This window comes from Chinchilla lanigera, unplaced genomic scaffold (assembly GCF_000276665.1).
Source record: "Chinchilla lanigera isolate Chin_1 unplaced genomic scaffold, ChiLan1.0 scaffold00004, whole genome shotgun sequence".
Taxonomy (NCBI): domain Eukaryota; kingdom Metazoa; phylum Chordata; class Mammalia; order Rodentia; family Chinchillidae; genus Chinchilla; species Chinchilla lanigera.
Genome location: NW_004955405.1, coordinates 36,869,939 through 36,892,314, shown reverse-complemented (window position 1 = coordinate 36,892,314; position 22,376 = coordinate 36,869,939). Strand labels below are relative to the sequence as shown.

Genomic DNA, 22,376 nt, shown 5'->3' with positions numbered 1-22,376 from the left:
CTGGGGCGGGAGGCACGGTGTTAGAGACAGGGTCTCACTATGTGGTCCAGGCTGGCCTTCAACTATGTAGTTCAGGCTGGCCTCAAATTGTGGTGATCTGCCTGCCTCTGCCTCCTGAGTGCTCGGATGACGGGCATGCCGTGGTTTTAGTTTCTGAGGATGCTCCACACTGATTTCAGTACTGGCTGAATCACAACAGTAAGAAGGTTTTTCTTTTTGGCAGCACTGGGATCAAACCCAGGTCTTTCACATCCCAGACAATAGCTCTACCGCTGAGCTGCATCCCGAGCCCTTAAACAGCTAAAATTTGTGTTCTCTTAATAAAATATCCCAGCGAAACCTTTCTTAACAACAAAGTGATTTAGTATTTTGAAAGTCTGAACGTTGTGAAATGCCACCAGGAGCCGGCCACCATCTTCCTAACACGCTTCAGACAGGTACTGAGCGGGTGTCAGGGGCACAGGCGCTACAGAACAGCGGGTGAGAGCCACGCTCGGCGGGGACGGAGCATCCCACCTACCGTTCAAACCATCACATCACATGGGTGTGGAAACCTCGACACGGGTACCGTGAGCCACTTCAGGGTAAGGAAAACGAACTCTAAGAAGAGTTAAGCCAACTATGTATTTTTACGTTTTAAAATATTTATATTTAAATGAAACTGCCAAGCACAAGGTTAACTGACTGAAGAGCCACGGGGGCCAGAATCTGAGACTTCTGCCCGCACAGCCAGTCGGGTGAGGCATGGCGCAGCAGCGTGCCCATCCCCTCACTGTCCGTGCTGGCGAAAGCCTCCAGCTCAGCGTCAGCATCAGCAGGCAGCACGTACCCCTCCCTCACTCGGTTTTATCTTATTAATTTTTGTTGAGACAGGGTCTCGCTGTGTAGCCCAGGCTGGCCTTGAGCACATGGCGACCCTCCTGCCTCAGCCTCCCAAGTACTGGGACCATAGGTGTCACCAACATGCTCGTCCCCATTCCGGTTTTACAGCAAAGGCTTGTAATCTGTTTCCATGAGAAACATGTTACATTGGGTTCCCCCCAAAAAAGACACTTTACAAAGTTAAGGAAAACTATCTATTCAGTAACAAGCGAAGGGAATCTGTGTCCTCAGTTGGCAGGCTTGAGTAGATACCGAATAGAATCCAATGGATAGGGTCACACAGTCTTAGAAGCCCCTGCATCAAACTCCATTAGCCACTGCTCTAGAAGCGAATAACCTTACACTCCCAGAGCAACTGAGCACGGCTGAGGTTCTGACGTTTTCCCTGATTCTGGGATTTCACCCGCGAGTGTCTGACTCGCTTTCGTTCCCGCGTCAGGAACGAGAGCGGTCGTAACAGTCCGCCCCTCGGGGCCTGCGTCCGTGGGGCACAGTCACCCGCTTCCACTCCTCTGAAACCTTCGCTACCTCGGCGACCAGGCACTGTGTGCCGCAGCCGGCTGGAAGGTGCCGGGCACAGAAGGAGCTCCGCCGCCGGGCAGAGCCCTCGAGTGTTTACTTCCTCCACAGACACTTTCCTTTAGAAGGTCTGCACGTCTCACACAAGCATGCGAGTCATAAACACGAAGGTCTTACGTAGTCGTGTCCTTTTCAGCTCCCAGTGTTACTTATTACCTCTATGCCCATGGAATCTTTTAAACCATCTTTCAGTTTGTAATTATTAAAGTAACTACTTTTAGTTGTATACTTTTAGCTTTATGGTACTTACTTTCTACTTCATTAATCATCACTCTGATTTTTATAATTTCATTTTTTAGACGTCCACGGCATTTATGGGTTAATACTCCTACATACACCAAGAGGACAGACCTCTAGGTGAATAACCATAGCTCGGACTTTGTCCACTCATAAAATTCAGACTAGCGCTTTCGAAGGTGAATACATGTCACAAGAAAGCTTAAATACATGTCACATTTCAGCCTCCTCCTGACTCACCAACTGTCGTGCTAAAAAGAGAAGAGTACAACGAATTTTGCCTTCTTTAATTCACGATCATAAACTACCCAAGAGAGTGAAAATCTACTTTAAGAAGCATTTAAAAACTTACTCTGTTCATTCTGAATTTTCCCCATTTGCTCCTCAAGCGTCTTGTGGTCGAAGTGGAACGCTTCCAACACCGTCACCAGCAAACTGTCAAGGGAGACACGCGGCAACGTAAGCTTGGGCGTCAGCCCTGTGCGACTATTGAAAGAAAACTTACATAAACACTGCAGTTACTTTCACCAGCATCTGCGACTGTCACAAACATGACCACAGCCCCACTGACACCTCACAGCAGATCGGGAGCGCCAGGGACCAACGCAGGCGGTAAGGTGCAGGCGGCACTTTCAGAACAGCCAGAACAGAAACGGGCAGCGTACTTGACGCCCAGCTTGTGATGGACCTGTCCCGCCTGCAGGACGTGAATGAAGTGCTTCAGGTAGTAGATGTACGCCGGCCAGGCGAGGTGTCTGCACGCAGCTCCGATAGCTTCTACGGCAGCGACGGTTATGTTCTCATGCTGCAAAATAAGCACAGAGCATCAAGAGATAACACGTACTTGCTCATCAGATTCGTGGCCACCGGGTCCACCGAAAAGCTTAGGCAGCAGGTGATCAATAATTAGAGAAAGAAAAGAAATGTCCAAATGCCCGAACTGTACTCCTTCCCCCTTGCCACGCCCATGAAAAGACACCATCAACTTAAAGGGGCGATGCCTTCCTTTAAGGGTTTAAGGTATTTTGGACTCTTCCAGTTGGCGCCCCTGGATGGGCTCCAAGGCTGGACAGTAACGAGACAAGCACAGTGACAAAAGCTGACAAATGAAATGCACGAGGCCCTGGGTTTAATTTCCAGCACTGCAACAACACAGAGGCAACAAACGTCAGAGGTTCTATACCAAGCTCCGCAGCGCTCAGAAGCACAACGCTGTGGAGACGTTTCTCTCAGGAGATGTTGTTGGCAGACAATAAGGAACCAGGTTCACCTGCACACATCATACTAGCAGTCCAGGCCGTGGAAACCACGCAAAGCGGGATGGTGGCCCGTAGGAGGAAGGTGGCACGGAGCGAGCAGAACGACCTGCGCCGGCTGTGTGCGCAGCGTTAGGCCGCAGCACAAGCAGGAAACCAGGCAGCGCCCAGTGGTGGCACTGAGTTGGGGGACAGAGCTAAGGCCACAGCAGCGGTGCCCATGGGGCAGAGGACCCTACACAGAGCGCCAGCCCTGACTTTAGCTGGTACTGACCAGCACAAGTGGGCCTGGACAAGCGGGGAAAGAGCCGCAGAAAGGGGCAGGCGGCATCATCAACGAGCCAGTGAGGACGTGACAGTGCGCGCTCCCATCAGCCAGAGAGACAGACTCGCGACACAAGGCGAACTGGAGCCACACACAGGGATGGAGCGCTCCGGAAATCACAAATATGCGGGCAAATGTTAAAGGCCTTTCCTTGTCTCTTTAAAAGATAATTGCGTAAGGCCAAGATAACAACATACTATACAGCTTAAAACTAATGCTGAGGTTAAGAAGTCCAAAAGAAGAACAAAAAGAAAATGGGCAAACAGAAAATAACAAGATCGACAGGTGCCTGCCTGGCAAGCACACGGTCCTGAGTTCGACTCCCAGTACCACAAAAAAAAAAAAAAAAAATCACAGATTTAAACTCAGCCTTATAAATAGTCACATTACATGTAAATGGGAGATTTGTTAGATTGGATAAAAAGCGATACCCCGCTCAATGCTACCTACGTGAAACCACCCTCCAGTGTGAAGTCACAGCCAGTGTGGCGACGTCCTACCTTGAGCATTCTCTCATTAAAAACCGGAGTCATGGCATAAGGCATGACGTAGTTCTGCAGAGACTTGGAAGACAGCACCACCTTGCCTTCCGTCAGCTGCTTCGCCAGTTTCTTCAGGGCTCTGGCCCGTCTATGGATCTAAGGCAGACCAGGTGTGCGTCAGTTACTGCAAAGCCTCACCTCCAGCCAGCTCCACCTCGAGACCATGTCTTTTTTCCAAGACAAGATTAACGGGGTAAAGCCCAGGCCACGTGGTACACGAGTGAGCAAAAACCCGCACCTCCCGGCTCCCAGACACACGCCCTTAGCGTCCCTTTAATGAAGGAGCCCGGGACATTAAACTTCTTAGGGAAACCGGGAAAGGTGACTTTATCTGCCGGCCTCTGGTACCACCAAAAACACCAGACCCCAAGGCAGGACCAGCTTCTGTGCAGTGTGTCTGCCAATCCCGGAGACGCAGGACTCAGAGGTGTAACCCCGTGGGATATGGAAGTGCTTCTTTCTAAAGGACACGTGACTGTCTGAAGTGCTCTTCTGCAGGACAAGGGAGAGCAGTGCTGTCTCCTACCTGAATGTGCTTCATGTTCTCAAAGAAGTCCATCTCTGGGTCCTGCCGGTGCGTGAGCTGCACGAGGTCTTTAAACTCCAGTCGATCTGGGAAGGTTTGAATTAGACACGAAAGTACGGTGGTATAATCCTGCTGAATACTCTGCAAATGTCAAGTGGAAAAAGAAAAGTTATTTATTTATTTATTGGTACCGGGAACTGAACTCACAACCTCACACTTGCCAGGCAGGCACTGGGCTGCTGAGCTCTATCCCTGACCCTGAAAAGTTTTATTTTAGAAAGAATCTGCTCCCTACCAAAAAAAAAACACTATAAAAAACCCTAAACAAAAAACATATCCACTATAAAAACACGGTGAAGTCAAAATTGTACAAGTTGTAAAGTTGAGGATGACTGCGTTCCCTCTGACCCGCACCCCTGCTGACAGCTGGCGACCACTGGTACACTTAGGTGTTCTAGCTGAGTGAGTTGAGCCTGACTGCTTTCCCACACAACCGAAGTAGAAGCAGGAAACCAAACCAAAGCAAACCACCCGCCACCAGCAGAGCTTTCACGGGACACGGCTACAGTACCTCCGTGGGGCTCCTCAAGCCCTTCCGCACTCTCTCCAGGAGGGAGCGCTGGATGACTTCCCGATAGTCTTTCTCGGCGACGTTCAAGGCTGCCAGCTTCCTGATGACACTCATGAGGCACATGCTGGCATTGTCACTTAAGGACATGTCCCCCAGCTGGAAACAGGACACAAGGCGTTCGGTGTAATAACTACCACAATATTATTTCCAAGAAGGGTGCAATCTTGTCACCGCTCTGTGGAAAAAGCCCTACAAAGAAATGTCCCCAGCTACCGCGAACCCAAAGAAGAACCAGGAGGAGGCTGTGGGAAGACAGCGACTGACTGAACAGCCACGCTGGCTGCGGAGCGCCACTTCATTTCAGGAAGGACTACGAACGCTCCTTTTAGTTTCCTTCCCACAGTGAGCAGAAGATGAGCTTCACTAAAGCCAGTTCTCCATCCTGCGTCTCAGGCCACGGTGCTCCTGGTTGGCCACACCAGGGTCCTGGCGTCAGCAGTGTGAGGGGCAGGAGTTCACACCTGGCCCAGCCGTGCGGGCGGCGGCGCAGCTCTCCTTGGGCTGAAACCGTGTGCAGACGCCGCTCTTCACACTACACCGCCTTCACTCGGCCGCCCCGGCGGTACTGACATCACCACACGGTCAGCAGTGAGCAAGCACACCATCCCCACTTCAGTGTTTAATTCAGTTTAGCAATACGCTGCCTGTAATTCAGATACTGACATTTACCAATCTTCAGTAAAGGCACACTACTGGTACACAGACTCTTGAGTAAGACTCCAGTAACACAGGAAGTTACAAACGGGACTGCATTACAGTTTCTGCATGACAAGGGAAACTAACAGCGGGAAGAAACAGCCTAGGGGATGGGAGAGAACCTGCCGGTGTTCTTCTGACAGAGGATTAATACTGTATCTAATTAGTATATAGAAATAACACTCGGCACCCAAAAAACTCAACCAGTGAATTAATGGGCAGATGAACTCACAGACACTTCTCAAAAGAAGGACAGGTGGCCAGTAAGTATGTGACATCTTCAGCCACCAGGGAGATGCAAATCAAACCTGCGGTGAGAGCCCTCCTCACCCAGGGTGGCTGCAGCCAGAACACGGAAGAAGAAACGCTCCTGAGAACGCAGGGGAAAAGGAGCCGTTCTGTGCAGCGGGTGGGAGTGTAAGCAGCACAGCCACCACGGAGAGCAGCGTGGAGGGCCCTCAAACACCAGAAACAGAGCGACTGTGTGACCTACCCTCGCATCACTCCTTGGCTTGCACCCCAACACCTGCGTACCCATGTTCACTGTGGCACAATATCCAACAGCCAAGATATGCAACCAGCCTAGGTGTCCGCCAACAGGACACAGAAAATGTGTATTTACACAACGGAGCATGATTCAGTCATGAAGAAGAAGGAAAATCTGTCATCTGCAGAAAAATGGCTGGAACTGGAAATCATCATTTTGAGCAAAGTAAGCCAGACTCAGAAAGACAAATACTGCCTGTTTCCCTCCTACAGGGAATCCAAAAACAACAAGAAAGTGGGAGGGAGACGATCGTGAGACCAGAGGGCAAGAGTGGGAAGGACAGGGCCGAAGGCAGCGCGCAGAGTGAGCCCCGGAATGTGAACCGGGGACGTGCAGGGTGGGTGGTGGGGCGGCGACCAAAGCATGCTGAGTGAATGACTCCGCCGGGGCTAAGCCCGCTCATCTGGACACGCAAAACGCACCAGGACGGAAGCGGAGACGGGAGAATATTCCATAAAGCTTCAGCCTAACTCTCAAACCCTGAGATGTAATAAGCGGCCGAGGCGGTCAGCCCTCTGGGGTGCGCAGCGGGCATTCTGAGTACAGAAGGCAGTCGCACGACCACTGCATGTTCAATCTGGGATGATTTTCATCCCGTCCAGAAGCAGCCCCGCGCCAGTGAGGACGCGCTCTGCCGCCGCCTCCTCCTGGCAACACTTTGTAAACCTTTACTCACTTTCCACTGCGACAGATGTCTCCGCTCTAACACACAGCGTGGTTTTCCCCAAGTGCTTCCACAGAGATTGTTTTATTTGAAGTCCCTGCTTTCTAAATCATGAGAACAGCAACATCCTTGCCAAGCCAAAAATTCTGCATCTAACAGAACTTTTACATGAAAAAATGAAGAAATGAGGCCACCGTATCAGGTAGCTGTAGTATCCAAACAGTAAGAAATAATTCACACATTTTGCTACAGAAACTTACCTCCATGTTATAGAAACAATTGTGCAGCACTGGAATCAGGTAGTCCACATCCACGGTTTGCATCTCCTTAACGTGAGCTGCGATTGCCTGGAACTCGGTGAAGCGCACGTCGAAGTTGATCTCGTCCAGATGTCTCTTATCAAAGGCGTTCAGCTGCAAGAAATCACGTAAATGCAGGTGTACGCACCTTAATCAAAAGAAGCGTACTTTGAGGCCAAGGAAAAGTAAGAATTCTGGCTTACCTTGGCAACATCAGTAATATACTTTAGTCCACTTTCGAAATCAGAGAGACCCTAAGAAGAGAGGAAGTGTGTTTTCAGTCAGTGCCCTAACTCCTCTGCCTTCCCCCGCCCCCAGTCCCCGCCCAAATTCATAGCGCACCCGGACGGACGTGCTCCTTGCTTATCTTTTAAGAGCAGTGGTTTGGAGCCGGGTGTGGTGGCCCACATCTGCAATCCCGGCACTGGGGAGGCTGAGGCAGCCCAGTCAGAACTGCACAGTGCGATCCTGCCTCACAGGTCCCCCACCAGAGCAGGCAACAAGCAGCTTGGGGTGAGAGTGCGCATCACACACCTGGAAAACTGTGCACAGCAACTGTCTGGACAGCTTGTTCTTAACGACCGAGAAGAGTCTGGCCAGAGGCTTGAGGAAGCTGGTCGGGTCCACACAGCGCTGCAGCAAGTTCTGCACCGTCACCAGGATATCAACCTCTGTGTCCTTCACAAGAACGAGGGAGAGTCCTGTGTCAGTACTTCATAAACCGAGTCCCCTGTACCTCAACACACTACAGCACGCGAGATAACTAGGGCTAAGAGTGAAAGGCGTAATGGGAAACATTTCCTGGTCATTGAAAAGTTTTCAACATTTTAACTTGACATCAGGCCCACGACAGGGTCTATGGCAGTTTCCTCTTTTCATGCTAACAGAGCAGGTGTGGTTTTGGGACGCACTGCCTTCTCCGGTGGCGCGAGCCCGAGGCCCGCCCCGCAGCAGGCTGTGTGCCCGAGAGCGCGTCAGGGTTCGCCATCGCTGTCTGCCCAACACAGCTGACAGAGCAGCTCGCTGATGGAAGACAGACCCCTGCGGTGCGCACAGACTCGTGTGCACAAAGCAGTACCGCTGCTCGGCACTGCCAGAGGCCTTGACAGCGGGTCTGACAGCCGCGGCAGAGCGCTGGGCTAGGCCTGCACGCCCGAGCGGACATCCAGTCAGCTTTGCTGCGCTCCACCCTGAGACTAAGTGTGCAACGCACTCCTTGGTTCCATTTGCTGTCCGTCCAAGTTACAGAATAAAGGAAAATGAAGGGGCCAGCACCATGATGGGGCAGATGATCCTGTTTCTGTCCCCTTTTCTTTCTGTAGTCTTTTAAGTTCTTGGGAAACGTGCCCCACAGAACGTAACCAAGAGCATCGCTCCATCCAGATGAACTGCTTCCAGGTAAGCCCCCGAGAGCGCCGTACCTGCGCGACGTTGCCGCGGTGCAGGAAGGGGAGCAGCAGTGCGATGAGCACAGAGCTCTGTTCCTTGTCTTTCATAAACTTGCTGATCCTGGAAAAGGAAACCAACGGGTGTGTTAGGGACACCGAAGTGAGACCCTTCTCCTAAGCGAACCGTTTTGGAGAACCATCAGGGACTGAGGACACATCTCTCTCACCCGGACACAGCCTCTCCGCGGCTCCGGCCCTCGCTCCCGGCCGCGAGCAGTCCCGTCCCTGTATACACTGCACAGGCGGCGGCTAGCCGGGGCGAGGGTCTGGCAAGCCAGGGTTTCTTACTTTGCAAGGAGGCTACGTTTTTAGTGCCAAGACATAGTCTCACGTACAGAGCTGCCAGTAAATTCCCATACACTCTTGCAAGGAGAATTATTAGCCTCATCCGTTCTGCCCAGACAAAACCAAGAGGCAGAGAGACCGGCGTCACATTGCTGGGAGGAAGCAGAGCAGGCTTTCAGCCTGATCTTTCTGCCCCGTTCCTCCACCCTGCCACTAGCACCCCGTCCAAAAGGAAACGAGTAAGGGAATTAGCAGGGCTTCATGTCTGCACTCCCTAGAAATAGAGCAGTACAAACAAAACACTGCAAAGGCGTTTTCAGAAGATTCTAATGTGTTTTTAAGTTTTTGATGGCGAAAGCAACATAGAAAAAAATCTAGTAACTAAGTCCAGCACCTGTCAAATCAGAATTCAAGATAGAATCATTTCTTACACTCAGGTTTACTACTCTTGCCCTCTAGAGAAATCACAATTTTATACTTCTAGGCTTACTGACATACACATCCTTTAAAAATCCTCTGTTCTCAAAAACAAATGATTTGTTCTTTCAAGGTGGTTATTTTTATTAATTAAACCAAAAAAACCCAAACAGAATGTGATTTCATAAAGCTCAAGGCTTAATTAAATAAAATACAATAAAATATGCAACACCCACACAGTTAGTTTGACTGAGGACTTTGAAGTCTGTTGTCTTTAACATCATTGAAGAAAGGCAAAAGCGATCAGAAGTCTGGAATGTTTAGCACAGACCCTGAATTCTGCATTAACTTAAAGTGGAGGGCATTTAAAATACTGAAAACTTTCTTTCTAGATTGAATCCTGGGCCCTGTATACACCAAGCTATGTTCTACCGCTGCGCTGGCCTCCCCAGCCCTGTAGGTATTCCCACTTTTCTCTCTGGTGGTGCTGAGGATCGCACCCAGGCCCTCACATTTGCAACTGGAAACCTTTTAAAGTTATTACCACATTCAAAGAACTGAAAAGCAAAATAAAATTTAAAAAAATTAACACAACGGACAGGAATTTGTTGACGTACTTTGATAGAATGCCAAGTTCCTTACTGACTTGCGCTCTATTTTTTTTCTTTTTCACCTTCTCTGCGCTGACTGTGGTTTTGCTGAGATACTGAAGAATTACAGGCACGTGAGGTAGAATCAGTCTTCCTCCCATTGTGATGGGTTCTGAAATAGCCAGTGGTTAAGGTTTGATTTTTAAAAATCCACTTGAAGCATACCTGTATAATATCTACTGGGTGACAGATAAAGCATTCGGCCACTAACGGAAGTTTAGTAAGATTTTAACTCTGAACAGTATAGAACTTTTAATTCAGAAGAGTAGTAGCGAAATAAAAAACATTCACCAGAGACCCCTGAAGGCCTGCTTAAACCATTTCGTGCTCACAGTAAGGGGCCGCTGGGACAGTGCGGTAGGAAGAACGCAGGGCTGTAACAGTGAAAATCATCTGCTCACTTCCCGGAAGGCAGCGGAGACTGCCTGTCCTGCAAATAAGCTGTACTCCTACATGTGCAAAAAAAACGCCTTTACATGAATGAGAACTAGTTCTCAGAGAAAAGACACTTCTGAGCACGAGCTACTGAGAAAGTCAACTGCCAGCGACTTTTCCCGTCAAGGGCCTGCTCCCTGCAAGGTCCCAGCATCACCCACCGGCTGTGTTGCCTGGAGGGTCAGCGGACACACAGCCAGTCACTGGCAGGTTTGGCACTGCGTCTGTGGGCTCGAAATCTGGAAGGTTCAGGAGGTCGTCAACCATGTCCATCACGATGCTGGCTGTGGCATCGGAGAGATTCTTTGCTGAGAGAACTGTGAAGACGTTGGTCAGGATGTCGCATTCTGGGTGCCCTGGCTTCTGTTTAGCCAGAAGAGGGAAATACCTGCAAGGACAAAGCCACTGTGATGTAGGTCGTCTTCTTTCTTACCGTGCTGATTTCTAAATCATCTCCCATGTGAGTTTACACTGAGTTTAACAACTGTACATGTGTGTACAGCTGGAAGTCTGAAGAGGATTAATTCCAAACAGCTTTTGTGTTCCACTGCCTCAGTGCCGTGTGTGTGTATGTGTGTGTGTGTGTGTGTGTGTGTGTGTCTGTGTTTCTTACTTAATCCTTTTAACAGGTCTATAAGACTATCAACTACAGATAAGAAACAGACTTGCACAAAGCCAGAGCTAGTAAGTGGCAGAGAGGGTTTAAATAGCAGTCTAAGTCCAGCCTCAGCCCTTTCTGAAGATGAAAGTTAGGCGTCTTTTCATTATGAGCTTTACTCTCATAAAAATCGATGCCCAGCAGCAGGGATTAGCAGTAGAGACTGCAGAGCCGTCTGCTGTCTGTGAACGCGCAATGGCAGCGCTCTGTTGGGGAGGGCTGGATCCGTCCCCAGTAACGGGACCTGAGACGCGCTATGCTCCAGGCAGGCACGCAACAAGGAAGGCTCAGAGCGGAGATCGCCCAGCGAACTGGCAGTTATTCACAGTCAGAGACACAATCCTAACAATCCACACAAAAGAATTCCCAGAGTGTGACTTTCTCAGTGCGTCATTACTGGAAAAAGAGTGTAGCACTTTAACACACTCAGCGCAACAATCCAAGGAAGAGTTCTAAGAGGTTACACCTGCCCAGAAAATGTGAGCTACCGCAGGGCAGGTCCTGAGCAAGACAAACTGTTACACGTCTCATCTCTCTCATCCAGGAAGGAGGCCTGCTGCTGCTTCCACCTCACAGGTGGTAAAACCGAGGCTCCGAGGCCACGGTACAATGAGCACGCTCTACACTGAAGCTGCAGCTCCATGAGAAGGTCCGAGCCAGCTCGGTACGCGGTGAGTATGAGGCGTGGGCAGGAGTCCTGCTCTGTGGAAGATGCGGTGATACTAAGTCTGCAGGGAGCCCTGGGCCACGGGGACGAAGACAGCATGATCAAGGCGGCGTGGGACCCAGCTACGCGGGGCGGCGTGGCCAGGACAGGCTCGGCAAGCACTGGATTGGCCTGATTAGTCACAGGGACTCTTCACATCGCCGGGACAGTACACCAGAGTCACGCCAGCTGTTGTCTTGAGCTCACCTAATTTCTGAGACAATCTGTCCTTCTCTGTGAGCCAGAAGATGCTGACTACGGCTACATACGAAGTGTACGTACAGATGGAAAACGAACGAGCTGTAACATCTGACACTGGGGTGGACGTCAGTGTGCTCAGATCCAGAACTGACTTGTACTGAGAGAAGCACTCCCACGAAGTGGCCCTGAAACATCCCTCATTCATTAACATACAACTGCCCATCACAAGGGTGGCCAGCCCCGCCACAGGTGATTTTTACAGGTAAAGGAGGAGCTTCTGTCACCAGCACCCTCAGGTGCTGTGTGACTTCTATTTCCCCAACCAAACGGGAGCAAGAGCTTGCGGGACACGACTGAACACGCAGCACGCGAAGGAGCCAGCTGACCGCCCGCCGAGTGCGCTCGCAAAGCCCTTCTGGACCACAGCTCCTCCCCGCTTCGCTGCACACACAGTACACAACCGTGACCCGCGCTCACACAGGCCTGCGAAATACTGCCTGTGACTGTCGGGCCATCACACAAGACACAGAACGTGCTGAGACCCTGGGAAGCAAGGGCGAGCGCTTCCTTCTGCTAAAACAGATTTCCCACAGAAGACAACTCTGAGGCTTTCGAAGGCTATTTAACGACGTGGGAAATACTCAGGACAGAACGGTCAGTGAAAAACCAAACTCAGAGCTGGTCACACAGTGTGACCCCAACTTTACAAAAATCAATGCTGGGGTCTAAGCTGACATCACTGAATCAATATCAAAACTGTGTCTAACCATGACATGTAAATAAATACACCTAAGGAGGAACTGGGGGAAGACGTAATAGACGCCAATTATAAACGAGCTCGCTCTTAAGCGAGGGCGCAATGGTGCCGTCTACACGGTGCTGTGATTGTCTGGTGCGCTGCGCACTTGTCCCTCGCTAGGCCTGAAGTGATGACTGCGGCAGAAGAGCGCCCATCAACGCCGGTACTGGCAGCGTCCACATTTCAACTGGACCGTAAAACCAGCAAAAATGCACTCAGTGATTCCATACGTCCACGAGCGTAGTTAACGCTGAGCTGCAACTGTTGTCTCACCTTTTTCTTTTATCATTCACGGTCAGACACGTCAGCAGCTGCTCACGACAGCGCCCTTCCCTGCTCTGTGGCACCCAAACCCCACAGGCCAGGGACACGCTACAGGGCTCCTGCCCTCCCCCCAGCGGCCACCAGAGCCAGGCGGGCAGGCGGGCGAGGGCGGCAAGGCGGGGCGTGGCACTGAGCCACGGGCAGAGAGGAGGATTTGCTGATGCTGCCACGTGCTGCGAAGGGACCGGCAGGAAGGGCACTGAACGTTCTCACCACGAAGAAACGGTCAGGAAGTGAGCAGGGCATATGCTCACCCTGACGTGAACGCCACACCACGTACACACAGGACCCAGAGTACAATCCAGGTATTAGGGCTGTTGGGTTTTGGACACAAGGTCTCACTATGTAGTCCAGACTGGCCTTAAACTTATGATGCATTCCGGGCTGCCCCCAAACTCATGGTGATCCTCCCGCCTCAGCCTCCCAAGTGCTCAGATGACAGATTTGCACCGCCACGCCCGGCGGGGTGTCATTTTTCAAAAAAAGTTTCTCCTGTGGCTCTAAATATTTCCTATCTTATTTCATATTTATATATAAATGTGCACATGCCTAAACACATTTTTCCTGGGCCACATTATACATATTATTTAGCACCTTGTATTTTTCTTAAAGTTACATATTTTGAGATCTTTCTATGCTTTTACCCAGCTACCTCACCTCTAACTGCACCCAAAGGAAGTCACTACCTGGAAAGACCAGTGTTATGCTATTAGCTCCCCAGACTGTCTTGGCTGGATTAGCTTAAAATATTGTCCCACTTTATTATTAGTATTACTATTTTTTAGCAGTGGCTAAATTTATTCAAGAAAGCAAAAATGAAGAGTGGGAGAGAAACTAGCTCTGCAGAGCGAGCTTAGGCCAAGAAAATACACGAAGAGAGTCAGCGCCAAACTAAAAGCACCCGCTGGGCCTGGGAAACGCAGCGTGCGCAATTGCAGAAGGTTACGATAGCCAACTGTCCCACTTCCAAGTCTGGGGGCTGCAGTTTTACCTCGAATTTCTGCTCCAGACACTAATGAGCTTCAGCAGAGGAGTAGGTGAATACTGAGTCTCAGATCCAAGCCGGCAGATCTAAGAGGCAAAATAAAACAGAACACCAGATGAAAACAGTTATAGGAAAGACAAAAGCAAGCAACATACTCAGCTTACTGGCACACACCTGTAATCCCAACACTCAGGAGGCTGAGGCAGGAGGATCGCTATGAGTTCAAGGCCAGCCTGGGCTACACAGTGAGTTTGAGGCCAGCCTGCACTACATAGCAAGACCCTGTCTCAAAGAATAAAACAAAAACAGGCAACAAAAAGAACACATACAGAAGCCAAGCCAGAAGATAAAATAGCCAAGGGACAGAGACGAACATGTAAGGGACAGACGGAGGAAAAGATTAAGGGATACACAGAAAAACGGCAGAGCCGGTGCCTGGAAGGGAGAGGCCTGTGCTGGTTTTTCAGTCCTGAGCAGTCAGAGATGACCGAGCCATGGAGTCTCTCCTGCAGCAGTCTCGGCTCTGACTGTCCCCACATCAGAGGGCGGCTGCCACCGAGAAATCAAACACACCGAGTGAGAAGACACCTGCACGTTCCCTCGAACTGGCTGTGTGGGACACGGTGAGAACTGTCACACTTGCCCCAGAGATGCGATGATTCATGTCCGCCTTAAGTATGAATGGCATGGTAGTTAGGAAACAACATACGATCTTTAGATCTGGTGCTAGAGGAGAACAGTGCTCTAAGAACTTCCAGAAATGGGCTAAGTGTGGTGGTCATGCCTGTAATCCCAATACACTGGGAGGCTGAGACAGGAGGCTCACAAGTCCGAGCATAGCATGGACAACTTAGTGAGACTGTATCAAGATAAAAAATGAGGTGTGGCCCATGCTTATAGCAGCACAGTCTGTGATAGCCAACTCTCAGCAACAGCCCAAATGCACATCGGCTGGTGAAGGGATAAAGAATATGTGGGTTTTTTTTTTAATATAATGGAGTACTGCTGTGCCATAAAGGATAACCCTGAGACACGTCTAGGTAAATGGATGCACCTTGAGACCACACTTTTAAGTGAAATAAATGGGACACACGTGTGTAAATACGGCACTGTTTCTCTGGAGTGAGAACTGAAAGTGTAAATCAGGACCAGAATGTACACTGGTACTGTGAAATGGAAGAAAATGTTCAGATGGGGAGAGGAACAGGGAGGCTCGAGGGGGAAAGGAAAGCAGGGAAAAGTAAAAAAAAAATGGAAAAGAAACAAATGAAAAAGTTTTTATAAACGGGGAGCGGGGGCTGAAGGGAGTGAGGGAATGGAAAATAAAGATCATGTTACATCGCGTATGGGTACAAAGTCTCTACAGCGAATGTGGTCATTACGCATACCTAAAACATACCAAAAAAATCGGCTTTAGAAAAGAATGCAGTGTGGATGTAACTCAGCGAGAGGGCACTAGGTTCAATCCCCAGGGGCACGTACACACAAACAAAAGACTGCAGAATAAAGAGAGGCGTGGTGTTCAGAGAAAACAGCAGGACGGGCCTTCAAGCCTTCGCGGCTGGGCTGTAGATTACGCTGTGAATTAATAAGGAAGAAGCAGAATGCGTCCAGGCAGAGCGCAGAAGCCAAGGGTTACCTGGGGCCAAACTGCACCGTGAAACACAGCGTCGATTTCCTCTGTTCCGAACGGGTAGGATTCCCAGTCCAGAAAGATATCCGTGACCATTTTGATTCCAAGACGCCGTAAATTTTTCAGGGGGTTAATAAACCGCAGCTGTATCTGCAACACAAGGATCCGCTATTAAAGAAGAAAATGTGTGCACACATACACATGCACACACACATACACATGCACGCACACATGTACACACACGTACACATGCACGCACACATGTACACACACATACACATGCACGCACACATACACGCACACATACACATGCACGCACACATGTACGCACACACACATGCATGCACACATGTACACACACACACACATGCATGCACACATGTACACACACACCACTCCCTTCTGCTCCTGACTCCTCAGAGAGGTGCTCAGCCAAACTGGGAACTCTGCAATTAAACGACGGACCCTGGTTCACCTGGGAAGATCAACTTAGCAAGTCATATCACTGTTCTCACTGAATAAGGAAAGCGGAGAAACAACTGAAGTGGTGAGGTGTGCTCCATGTCACTCTGCCCAGGAAACAACTCCAGCTGTCCTCAGGAGAGAACACTCTCGCCCGAGCTTCTCCAAATGAACAGAACACTCTAAACAAAGCTACCTTTTGCCATCACAATGCCTTACTTAGGGAAAAAATAAACTTTCACTTCAAGTCAAAGTGATTTTTCTTATGTTTCCATACTTGGATTATTGTTTTACCTTTCTTAAAGCTAGGATTTAAAAATTATTCTTGTTAAAATCATTCCAGGCAGCTGGGCATGGTAGTACATGCCTATAACCCGAGCTACTCAGGAGGCCGATGCAAGAGGATGCCAAGTTCGAGGCCAACACGAACAACTTCACAAGACCCTGCCCTGCCTCAAAATGTAACAAAGGACTGGGGCTTAGCTCAGCACTAGAGTGCTTGTTTAGCCTGTGTGAGGCCCTGAGTTCTATCCCTAGCACCCCCAAAACAAAAACAAACAAAAAAATAAAAATAAAAAAAGAGGGGAGAGGATACTCTGGCTGTAAGAAACTAGATGAAATGAGGTCGGGAAGATCTCCACACAGCTCACATCAAATGCAACTTAGTAAGTGAAAGACAAGACTTGCTTGTTTAGCGGCACAGAAGCTGGGATGGGTCTGAATCATTAGCAAATATTTTTTATTAATCTACGCTGCTACTTCTACAGACTCTTCCGTCTAAGACATAAAAAACACAAACATGCAACTACAGTGCAGTCTCCAGGTAGAGCAATTAGCTGCATCTCCACCCACGCTGGGACAGCCCTAGTCCTGGCCTCAACTTAAAAATCTCACTGAGTGCAAATTTACTAAATTATGTAAGAGAAAGAAAATGCCAAAAATTGGCCAGGCGTGGTGGTGCATGCCTGTAATCCCAGTGCTCAGGAGGCTGAGGCAGGAGGAATGCTGCAAGTCTGAGGCCAGCCTAAATTGCATAGGGAGAGTCTCAAAAAGATCAAAAAAAAAAAAGATAAAGAGAGAACAGACCAAAGATTTTCAATAGGTGAGGAATTCAATACATTTGGGAAGGGTAAACTTTATGGAAAAGAAGAATTTTCACTGGATATTGGAGAATGGAAAGGTTTAGGCCACAAGGAGACAAAGGCCTCAGAGATTTCTAGCAAACACAAAACGTGAAACCCCAACCCATTAGGATGTAACTCCTGCTTTCCCACCGGATTATATGCCTCGGGCACTAGACAGCTACGTATCTGCCCACCCACCCACGTACCCACCTGGCAGCGGCGCTTGGGACCAGGCCTGGTGTTGCCCCACCCCTGAGCGCCAGGCCAGCGCCTTTCATTACCTGTTGTTCTTGAGCAGGGTCTCACTGGGTTGCTGAGCTGCCCGGGCTGGCCTCACACTTGTGATCCTCCTGCCTCAGCCTCCTGAGTAGCTAGGATCACAGGTATGCACCACCATACCCCGCTTTGAAACTTAATTTACATACGACCTTATTTACACAAAATCTAAAACACCTGAAATTCAGGAAGACAACAGAAATGCTCTCATCCAGTGACTCTCTGGTCTACGGTCCAGATACCACGAATGAAACCAACAGGGAAGTTACTGGGGAAAATGGGAGATTCTGGTGCACAGGTGTGTCTGACCCTCAAACGGCGCACTGCCAACTCCAGTGAGCGGGGACAGGGCTGCCTGGGGTCGCCTGCCGAGCAGGCCTGAGGGGCCACCTCCTACACTGCCAGCACCGGCCACTCACTCACCATGCACGTTACAGAGGTCACGGCGGACACACGCTCTGCTCCGATTCCAAGCGTGGTACTTTCACTGGCGGTGGAGTGGCGTTTGAGGAAGACCAAACTAGCAGGGGTATTTGAAGAATGAACAGCACTGTGCCCGCCCGAGCCCATCATCAGGCCACCCCCGCACCCGTGGCCTGGGACGAGAGGCCTGCGCCAACACCGCCGAGCACGGCGGAGGACCCGGGCACCAGCAATCACAGGCTATTCAAGAGGCCAAGTCGGCAGCTCAGGAGCACCACCTGCCATCACGCTCGGACGGGGACGCCTCCTGCGCTCCTGCCGCAGCCTCCCGGCCCCACGCAGCCTGCCCTCCGCGCCCCGCCCGCGCTTCCCGCTCTCCGAGCTCCAGCTGCTCCCGCCTGTCTCCGCTCAGACCTGTGCGACTGCCCGCCTCGGGGACTCTGGCCAGCCACTTCACGTGCACGCACAGCCCCCAGGAGCAGCCCGAGACCTGCTCTGTGTGACCGAGCCATGTCATCGGGCTTACCCACACAGCCAACCAGACAAGCGCTACCACAGGGAAACTGCGGCCGGGTCACAAGTGGAGGGTCGCCAGCCGGAATCTGAGTCTGGGTCTTTACATCAGGCCCCATTTCTCCAAGAAGCCCCCAGGCCCGAGGACATGAGGTGCGGCCTAGGTCCCTACACTCCGAAGAGTACTTACACAGGCTGCGTGAAACCTGTCAGACACCTGAACATGTTGGTAAATAAACTAAAACTCACGGAGTAATTCTTTCTATGGCCGTAAGTGCTCGTTTAACACAGAGAAACACATGTGCCTTGAGCGGGCACAGCCGCAGAGGACGGGAGCACCTCCTCGCGCTGCCCCGACGGCCTGGCTCGGAAACACGGCAGCGAGGACAGACGGCGATTTCCTGTGTGGCGCTCCCGCGCTGTCTCAGCAGGGGCGCGGTGAGTGCTCCCTCTCGTCCCAACGTTCGAGGGAGGTAGGAGACGGCCTACAGCTCCAGGAGCCCTCACGCTGGGCTTCTGAGGGCCGTACCAACTAACCCACTCCCCAGTCTCACCTCCTGCATATTCAGAGTTTCACTGGTGTATGGTTACAGTACGCCGTGACTACGTGTACACATACACTTCATCTGCTTTTAAAATATACACCTAAGGAGCACCAGTGGCGCCGTCGGTTAGCTTGTGGTACTTACATGTTTAACACAGTTTGCATTTCCTAGTTATACCTAAGTAGAAGGATGAAGATTCCTGTCGGACGGAAGACTGCTCTACCCAGACACCTCCAGAGGGCTACACGAGGAGACTTCTCCCAGAGGGGTGCTAGTAGCTCGGGCCGCCTGCACCTCCCAGGGGAGCTGACTCAGCCAGAAGAGCGCGGCAGGATGCCTACCTTCTCTCGCTGGCCGAGGACATGCGAGGCGGTGGCCGTCACGCACAGCAGTATCTGCAGGATCTTGGGCAGGTACGCGTGGATGAGATGGCTGACGTTCCTCAGCACCATCTCCAGGCTGTTCAGGATGCCGTGCTGACGACCCAAGGGGAGAACTCCGGACAGATCCAGGTCTTTGACAGCTTGCAGGACGGCGGCATGGCACTCTCCTGCGAGCAGAAGGCAGAGGGGCAGAGTGAGGCGTCAGGCATGCCTTCCCGCAGACACCCCTGGCCGGGCACGGCGTGCGGCCGTGGACGCCGGCTTGAGATGACCGTGCACCGTTCTCAGGGCGCATCTCCTTCGGACGCGCGCTAAACACTCGGAGCTGGGACGGCAGATTTCCGCACCACTGCAGACAAGGAAACTGAGGGCGGAGGGTAAGAAGCCTGTCACAGGCTCGGGTCTCCCGGCCCCATTCTTCAATTTTATTTTAACAGCCACGAAAGACTGAGCTCTGGCAGCGTTACGCCCTCGGGCAGCTCATTCACAGGGCTATGCCGAGTGCAGAAGATTCTCAGAAAACGCCTGCCATGTGACAGATTCCCTGAAGGTTGAGAACCAACTCTCTGGTGCTCCCTGATTACTAGATAAAACAGGTCCCTTATGGAAAAAACAAAACAAAACAAAACAACCTTCCACAATACTGGTATCAGAATCTACTGGAAAAGATCTGAACTGTTGCAGCTTAACTTGTTGTTGTTGTTCTGCTTGTTTTCTGCAGGACCTGGGATTGAACCTAGGGCTTTTGCCTCTCAGCTACATCCCTGGTCCTTTTTCTATCACTTATTTTGAGACAGATAAGATTCCCAGGCTGGGCTGAAACTTGTGATCCTCCTGCCTTATCCTCTCAGAGTGCAAGTATTATATGAATGTGCCACCATACCTAGTTTTAATTTTTTTTTAATCACTCTTCTTTAAGATAGGGTCTCATTATGTTGTTCAGGATAGTTTCAAATTCATGAGCTCAAGCGATCCTCCTGCCTGTCTCCTGGTAGCTGGGACCACAGACATTCCCCACCATACCTGGCTTTAAAAGGTTCACATAAACCACCTGTGACAAGAGCATGAGCTTCCTAATCCATACACCTAACTGGCGCATCTATGAATGGATCTCTTGTATCTACCCTCCTAGAATGGAAGTTATACGCTAAACAAAAGGCATTCGCATCCATCAGAGCCAACCCCCTTCAGCATGACACAGATGCAAACCTGTGCGCCTGGTGGGCCTATCATCATAGAAGTACAGAACCTATGAGCACCCGAGCTACGTCCCAGCCCACACTGTAATTTTTCTTTAGACAGGGTCTCACTAAGTTGCTAGGTTGCTCAAGCTGGGCTTGCATTTGTAATCCTCCTGCCTCAGCCTCCCAGAGTGCTAGGATTACAGGCATGTGCCTGCCATGCTTGGCTCACAGCAAAGGTTTTTACAGTCAGAAAGGACTAGGTTTGAATCCCAACTCTACCAACTTCCATTGTAAGCTTCAGTTTCCTCATTTGTACTTTTTTTTGGGTACTGGGAATCGAACTCAGGGCCTTGCACTTGACAGGCAGGCGCTTGTGCTGTTGAGCTATATCCCGGCTTCCTCATTTGTAAAGTAGGGACAATCAAGTAGTGACAGCCCATGTGGCTGTGTGACGCTCGCCGAGCTGTCTGCACAGGGGCCTACTATAACGTCTGGTGGGGATCGAGCACTCAGCCAGTGTCAGCCAGTGCCCCCGGTCACGGAGACCACACGCAGAGCGCCGGCTCGCGGCACATGCAGGGCCCGCTCTCCGCAGGCGGCCGAGCACCGAGGCTGCGAGCACTCACTTTTCTGTTGCCACCTCAACACCGAGTGCGGGATGCACGGAAAGGGGAGCGGCTCAGCGAGCGAAGAGATGCCAGCGCAACCCAGACCGATCCTGCTGGCAGCTCGGATTCAGTTTCTCAGAAGAGACCACGCTTTGTATTTAGATAACGCGGTCTGTTTCTCGCATAGCCCAAATGCACGACGGAAGAGGTGCGCATTTCCTAAGTGACACAGGCCAGGCACCCTTGGGGTCAACTGCAAGGTCACGTAAGCCGCACTTCAGCCAGAGACAGTCACGGAGGCGGGGAGGACAGACTGCTAACCCGGGACAGAGGGGACCCGTGCGACGCGTTGGCGGTTACCGTTCTTGAAGTGCTTCACAGGCTCCGACAGCAGGTCCAGGAAGACCTGGATCTCCTCCGGCTCGGAGCCCGCCAGGAAGCGCAGGACCGTGGCCGTGCGGGTGCCCGAGGCGGCCTTGCCCTGGGTTTTACTCCCAGTCTTATTCTTCATTCGCCCGTACAGAATTCTGAAAGCAAGAACACTGCCGTGAGTGTCTGCTCCCGAGCCCGGAAGCACAGCACTAGTCGTTCTGCGTCCCTCAAACGCTGTCAGGGAACTCACGAGCCCTACACATGGACATGCTGTAAAGCAAGGAAAGACAGACAGATACGAGGTAACACAGCTACTTACACAACCGTGAAACGTGCCTAAAAGGAAGCAGGAAGAAAGTAGACAAAGGCCAGAAAGTTCTTTGTGTGGGGAAAAGAGCAATAAAATAGCAAGTCAAAGGTAACCTAACCCAGGAAATGAAAACGAGAAGACAGAAACTAAAAGGAAGTGAAATAAAATAATACAACTCGGAGCAAATAAGGAAGCTACCGTGAAGCCAAGAGCTGAGGGGGCAGACAGGCGGAAGGGACTTGGGAAAAACCCTCAGCAGACCAGCGACCGCTGGAGAGCACACAGCACACAGTTTTATAGCGGAGTCGTTACACTTTCAAGGGAAAACGTAAACCACGTTACAGTTTTTTTTTTTTTTTTTTTTAATGAAGATGGAACAGTTAATGCTGAGATGGGTTAAAGAACAAAATCTATAAAACTATGTACTAGTTTTGCTTATAAAAATTAAAAC

The 22,376-nt window shown here is 50.7% G+C and overlaps 1 protein-coding gene across 1 annotated transcript in view; it reads right to left on the bottom strand.

Moving 5' to 3' along the window:
* Positions 1-22,376, bottom strand: part of Utp20 (UTP20, small subunit (SSU) processome component, homolog (yeast)) — an 80,166-nt gene that overhangs the window by 17,835 nt on the left and 39,955 nt on the right. The window contains exons 26-40 of the mRNA XM_005374546.2: positions 21,604-21,770; positions 19,410-19,618; positions 15,732-15,875; positions 14,099-14,178; positions 10,581-10,807; positions 9,952-10,096; positions 8,606-8,693; positions 7,719-7,862; positions 7,388-7,438; positions 7,146-7,298; positions 4,919-5,074; positions 4,348-4,488; positions 3,780-3,917; positions 2,364-2,503; positions 2,051-2,133 (exon numbers count right to left, since the gene is read on the bottom strand). Coding sequence (XP_005374603.1) covers positions 2,051-2,133; positions 2,364-2,503; positions 3,780-3,917; positions 4,348-4,488; positions 4,919-5,074; positions 7,146-7,298; positions 7,388-7,438; positions 7,719-7,862; positions 8,606-8,693; positions 9,952-10,096; positions 10,581-10,807; positions 14,099-14,178; positions 15,732-15,875; positions 19,410-19,618; positions 21,604-21,770 — 2,066 coding nt within the window. The remainder of the gene's footprint in view (positions 1-2,050; positions 2,134-2,363; positions 2,504-3,779; positions 3,918-4,347; positions 4,489-4,918; positions 5,075-7,145; positions 7,299-7,387; positions 7,439-7,718; positions 7,863-8,605; positions 8,694-9,951; positions 10,097-10,580; positions 10,808-14,098; positions 14,179-15,731; positions 15,876-19,409; positions 19,619-21,603; positions 21,771-22,376) is intronic.